This window comes from Pteropus alecto, unplaced genomic scaffold (assembly GCF_000325575.1).
Source record: "Pteropus alecto unplaced genomic scaffold, ASM32557v1 scaffold41, whole genome shotgun sequence".
NCBI lineage: Eukaryota > Metazoa > Chordata > Mammalia > Chiroptera > Pteropodidae > Pteropus > Pteropus alecto.
The window spans coordinates 1,713,451-1,719,731 of record NW_006430464.1 but is presented as its reverse complement, the minus strand read 5'-3'; the positions used below and the strand labels follow the sequence as shown (position 1 = coordinate 1,719,731).

The following is a 6,281-nucleotide window of genomic DNA, read 5'->3' as shown; positions in this document are numbered from 1 at the left end:
TACCCACATCTCTTGCCTGTATCCTCTGACCTCACCTGGCCTCCGTCTGTCTTTGTGCTCATCTCTTCCCCCATTCATCCCGCCCCCGGCAGTCGGTGCACCTGGAGGCCTCCCTCATGGATGCCCTCCTGAACGACCGGCCCGAGTTCGTCCGCCTGCTCATCTCCCATGGCCTCAGCCTGGGCCACTTCCTGACCCCGATGCGCCTGGCACAACTCTATAGCGCAGCGCCCTCCAACTCGCTCCTCCGCAGCCTTCTGGACCAGGCGTCCCATGGCGCGGGGACCAAAACCCCAGGCCTTAAACCCTCTGTGGAGCCCCGACTCCCTGACGTGGGGCACGTGCTTCGGATGTTGCTGGGGGAAATGTGCGCGCCGAAGTACCACTCCTGGGCCTCCGAGGATCCCCGCCACGACCATGGCTGCAAGGAGAGTCACCAGGGCCACAAGGAGAGCGTAAGGACGGGGGCCAGGCTGGGTAGGAGAGACCCGGAAAACTTGGGGGCGGGTCTACGCCGGGAGGGGGCGGGGCCAGAGACTGGGGGTGGCGCTGTTGATTTGGGCGGAGCCAGGCAGGAATCTGGGCGGGGCCAATCCTCACCACGCCCCTTCGCCCACAGACGCAGCTGCTCTCGGTCAGGGCCGCCTCGGATCTCGCGCTGGACGCCGTCCTTGGGCAGACTCCCTGGAGTGACCTGTTCCTCTGGGCACTGCTACTGAACAGGGCTCAGATGGCTTTGTACTTCTGGGAGTTAGTGAGTGCTGACTTGATCTGTGATTCTACTCTCTCTTACGTCCTTGACCTTCAGTTTGACAAGACTCCGATGTCCCTGCAATACGATTGATACCCTGACCTCTGAAGTCACCCTGACCCTCATCCCGTTTTCCATCCCTGATATATGACTCCGACTGTTGCTTCTTCCTTTAGTTCTTATTCCCCCGCCCCCCCCACCCCCATACCAGGCATTTCTTGTAACTTGCCTTTTCTCTTAACAACATATACTGGGCACTTTCCCTTATTCATACGTGTGATTCGATCTCATGATGCCTGTATGAGGAAGTTAGACGTTATCCTGTGTCCCACGGGGAGTCCTTTAAACACCGGTACACTTGCAATTTAGATATGTCAATCATTGTAGCTGCAGTGTAGACCGGGACAAAACTAGAGTCAAGAAAGCCAGGTAAGAAGGTGGAGCTGGGGTCCTCCAGGCAGCCAGGTGGAGGGCCCGGACTCCAGCAGGTGAGCTAGAGCTGTTGGGACACATTTGAGAAGTCTGAGGAGTTAAAACAAAGTAAATAAAAGAGTTATGGGATTCAAATAGGATCTAAGACAGCTCTAATTTTTACGCCATAGAAGTCTTGACAGGACTTCTTAAGCCTTGGGTTGTTTTCAGCCTATCAGGTCGGGGGTTACATATAGACTTTTTTTCACTGAGATGAAGTTCATATAACATAAAATGCACCATGAAAGTTATTTAAAACTTTATAATTCAGTAACTTGAGTACAGCCACCTCTATCTAGATCCAGGGCATTTTCAGCACCCTAAAAGGAAGAATCCTGTTCCCCTTAGGCAGTCACTTCCTTTACCTCCTGTCTCCCACCCGGGCAACCACTGACCCGCTTCCTGTCTGTGTGTGTTTGCCTCTTCCGGATATTTTATGTAGATGGGATCATATAACGTGTGGCCTTTTCCATCTGACTTCTTTCGCTTAGCACACTGTGTTCATGGGTCTCCATGTAGCACGCGTCAGAATTTCCTTCCTTTTTAAGGCAGGATAATATCCCATTGTATGATATACTACATTTTGCGAATCCATCCATCTGTTGATGTCGTGAGCTGTTTTGACTTTTTGGCTATTGTTAATAATGCTGTCGTGAGCATTGGTGTACAAATATTTGTTTCAGTCTCTGCTTTTAGTTGTTTTGAGTACATACCTAGGAATGGAATTGCTGGATCACAAGGTAATTCTAGGTGTAGTTTTTTTGTTTTTTTGGTTTTTTTTTTGAGGAACCACCATACTGTTTTCCTGGGTGGCTGTACCCTTTTACATTTCCATCAGCAATGCACAAGGGTTCCAATTTTTCTATATCTTCACCAACACTTGTTATTTTCTGTTTGTTCGCTCTGGCTAATTGCCATCCTAATGGGTGTGAAGCGGTATCTCACTGCAGTTTTGATTTGCATTTCGTTAATGATTAGTGATGTTGAGCATCTTCTCACGTGCTTATTGGTTACCTATGTGTCTTTGGAGAAATTTCTATTCAAGTCTTTTGCCCATTTTTCAACTGAATTGTTTGTCTTTTTTGTTGTCAAATCGTAAGAGTTCTTTATATCTTTTTGGATATTAATCCCTTATTAGATATAGGGTTTGCAGATATCTCTTCCCTTCTATTCTGTGGGTTATCTTTCACCTTGTTGATAGTATTCTTTAATGCACAAAAGTTTTAAATTTTGATCCAGTCCAGTTCGTCTATTTTTTCTTCAGTTGCTTACACTTTTGGTGTCACATCTAAGCAACCATTGCCACATCTAAGGTCATGAAGTTTTATCCCTGTGCTTTCTTCTAAAAGTTTTATAGGTTTACAATTATCTGTTATAGTTATTTAATCCTACGTGTTGATTTTATCGAGATTCTTTGTGTGTAATGAGTCATTTCTCCTTTGCTGTTTTCAAGATCTCTTTGTTTTTTACTTTCAACAATATGATTAAAATGTTTCTCAGTGTGGATCTCTTTGAATTTTCCTATTTGGAGTTCCTTGATCTTCTCAGATGTATAAATTCATGTTTTTAATCTAATTTGGGAAGTTTTAGGCCATTACGTCTTCAAATATTCTTTCGATTCCTTTCTTCTATCCTCTTTATTTTGGACTCCCATTATGCAGATATTGGTATGTTTGATGTTGTCCCACAGGTTTCTTATGGCCCGTTTATTTTCTTTCTTATTTTTTCTTTCTGCACCTCAAACTGGATAATCTCAATTGACCCATATTCCAGTTCATAAATTCTTTCTTCCGCCACCTCAAAGCTGCTGTTGAGCCTTTGCAGAAAAGTTTTTATTTCAGTTATTTTCACTTTTCAGCTCCAGAATTTCTATATGGTTTCTTTTAATACTTTCTCGCTCTTTATTCATATTCTCTATTTGGGGAGACATTATTCTTTCGGCTCCTTTATTTGATTGTCCATGATTTCCTTTAGCTTTTTGAGCATATTTAAGAGAGTTGATTTAAGGTCTTTGTCTAGTAAGTCTAGAGTCTTAGCTTCCTCAGGGACAGGTCCTATTAATCTCTTTTTTCTCGTGAACGGGCCATACTTTCTTGTTTCTTTGCATGCCAAATAATTTTTTGTTGAAAACGGGACATTTTGAATATTATAATATGACAATGCTGGAGATCAGCTTGTCCCCTCCCTCCAGGGTTTGATTTTGTTTCTTGTTGTGGTTTGTTGTTGTTGTTTGTTTAGTGACTTTTCTAAGTTATTTTTGTAAAGTCTCTGTTCTTTGTGATGCGTGGCCACCGAAGTCTCTGTTCTGTTATTAGGTCAATGACAAGCTAGTGACTTGACAGAGATTCCTTAAATGTTTGGAGCGGGAAAAACAAAAAACAAAAAAAACCCGAAACCCTCCCAGTTCGCATGTTTGCTCTGTGTTGGAGCTGTCTTTCAAAACTTAGGCAGGCTGTTTACAATTCTGCCTTAGCCATCGCTTTCTGCTTTTGTTGCCTAAAGGTCAGCCAGGAGTGAAAGCTTAGGGTTTTCTTTAGTCTTCACTGAGCACGCATCTAGTCTCGGTCGTGCATGCAGTTTTCCTGGTACACATAGGAGCTTTTCCAACCCCTTATTCTCCCAAGTGTCTCCTTCCCCAGCCACTTCCCTCCAAAGTTCTTCAGTGTATCTATTACTAGCCTAGGCTGTTATTCTTTGCCATAGGGAGCCGAGGCTAAATACTTTTATTTTAAAATGCTTTCAAGCATCACCTGGGAAGCCACTTCTGTCCTGGGGAATATTCAAGAACAGTGAAACAAAGGCAAGCCCCTGAGCTGTTTCTTCAGGGAGCCACCAGCTGGGGCCACACACACAACCGCAGTTACTTAAGAATAATATCTGAATTGCTCCTTCTGGTACCCAAAACGCACACCTGCAAGGCTGCCACCGAGCTGGGGAGTTGGCCATGGTAAGCGGGTTCGTGAAAATGTCACAGTGCTCTTTTACTAAAATTTAGCAGTTTCTTTCTTCATTAAGCATTTTCCTGTTTATTATAAGTTTTATACCGGATTCAGGAATTGTGAAAAAATTGATTCTGACAGTTTTTGCCAGCTTATTTGTTGCTTTTGTGGAGGGACGGATGTTTGAAGTTCTCTACTCGGCAATTTTAGGTGACATCTCCAACTGCTTCTTGTCTATAACTTCTGGTGTCATTCTAACTCCAGCTCAACCCCTGGCCTCTGAACCACCTGACTTCTGACATTTTCAACTGATGTCTAGTTTCTTCCAGATCCTTCTACAAACATTACTTTATCCTTGGCCTCTGTTGACACCTCCCTTGATTACAGGCGTTTTTCTCGCCCCCACCCTCTGTGACCCTCACTCCAAAATCCGATCCTACCCATGACAGCTCTTTTTGTCTCTCCAGGGATCCAATGCTGTGGCCTCAGCTCTTGGGGCCTGTTTGCTGCTCCGAGTGCTGGCGCGCCTGGAGTCTGAGGCCGAGGAGGGAGCGCGGAGGAAGGACCTGGCGGCCAAGTTTGAGGGGCTGGGTGTTGGTATGTGGGGCCTGGGTGCCTGGGGGCAGGGACAGGGCGCCTCCGCGAAGCGGGTGAGCGCGTCTCCCCACTCCTCTCGTAACCCTGCCCCTCCCTTTCAGGCCCCTCATCTCTCCCCTCGCACCACCTCTCTACTCGCTTCTCTACCTCTGACATAAATCCCCTGCCCCCCCCAGACCTCTTTGGCGAATGCTACCGCAGCTGCGAGGAACGGGCTGCTCGCCTGCTCCTCCGACGCTGTCCATTCTGGGGGGGTGCTACCTGCCTCCAGCTTGCCATGCAGGCCGATGCCCGTGCCTTCTTTGCCCAGGATGGGGTACAGGTGAGTATCTGAGACACCAACATCCCGAGCAGCCCTCGCTGGACTCTGGGAGCTGTGGAGGATAAGCCCCTGGCGTCGTGGGCAGTCTGAGGTCTTGACCGGTCCCGCCCCCCGGAGGCCACGCCTCCTCCAGAAAGTCTCCTCCCTCTCAGAAAGGCCAGTCTTCCCATAAGAGGCCCCTCCCCCTGCCACGAGAAAGCCCACCTCCCCACAGCAAGGCCAACCCTCTTAAAAGGTTCCACTCCAGGTACAGGAATTCCCGATGACTCTAATGGGAAGTTCCAAGTCTCACCCGCAGAAAACTCTTCCCCCTCCCTTAAGAGATCGCCAGTGCCAGGTCTCGGCAATTAGAATGACCTCACCAGCCAAGCTCTGGTTCCGGAAATCCCAGTTTTCCTGCAGGAAGCCCTGCTTGTCCCCTACAGCTCCCCCATCCTGCCCACCCTGACGTTTTGCACTTTCTCAGCATCCTTCATCTAAATCTGGAGTCCCACGGAGTCCCACCCTCAGGACAGGAAATTCCGCCTTCCCAATGGGAAGTCCCGTCCTCAGCTGTCGGAATGATTGGATTGTCATTTCAAGGAACCACCCAGAGTTCTTTGCTTTGAATGGTGCTTCAACTCATAGGTTCCATTCTGTGCCCCTTCCTTAACCGCCTTGTGCCCCACCTGTGAACAGGGAGAACATCCTAGTACCTGTCTTCCTGGCGGTGTGGTGAGGGTTAAATGAGCTAATCTCTGTCAAGTGCTCTGCCCGCTTAGTACCTGGCATATTGTGTTAATAATTGTTGCCTGTTTAACTCTACGAGCTAAAACCTGGGACAGTTGGTCCTTGCCTTCGACCGCCTTCCCCCCCACCCCGATAGTTTTGGTCCCCACATCGAGCACTTGCTCTGTGCCCTGGAGCTGTGGTCCAGTTCTTGCCTGGGTCCTTGGGAGGGGGCAGGGGAGAGATTCGGGGTCCTAATCCTTCCCACGCTCCACAGTCTCTGCTGACTCAGAAGTGGTGGGGGGAGATGGACAGCACCACGCCCATCGGGGCCCTGGTTCTCGCCTTCTTTTGCCCGCCACTCATCTACACCAACCTCATCACCTTCAGGTCAGTCCCTTGAGGTTAGACTGGCAGGAAGGGAGCTGCTCAGCTTCCCTTGGGTGCTTCCTCCCCCCCGCCCCCCCTCCCCTGGTCCCGTTCACTCTCTTTC

General features: G+C 48.3%; 1 protein-coding gene across 5 annotated transcripts in view; it reads left to right on the top strand.

Moving 5' to 3' along the window:
- Positions 1-6,281, top strand: part of TRPM4 (transient receptor potential cation channel subfamily M member 4) — a 33,996-nt gene that overhangs the window by 13,022 nt on the left and 14,693 nt on the right. For 4 of the 5 annotated variants that reach the window (XM_025048467.1, XM_025048469.1, XM_025048470.1 and 1 more), the window contains 5 exons: positions 93-455; positions 620-754; positions 4,629-4,758; positions 4,860-5,080; positions 6,066-6,178. In XM_025048467.1, coding sequence (XP_024904235.1) covers positions 93-455; positions 620-754; positions 4,629-4,758; positions 4,860-5,080; positions 6,066-6,178 — 962 coding nt within the window. The remainder of the gene's footprint in view (positions 1-92; positions 456-619; positions 755-4,628; positions 4,759-4,859; positions 5,081-6,065; positions 6,179-6,281) is intronic. The other variant, XM_015592166.2, reaches the window with a different exon arrangement.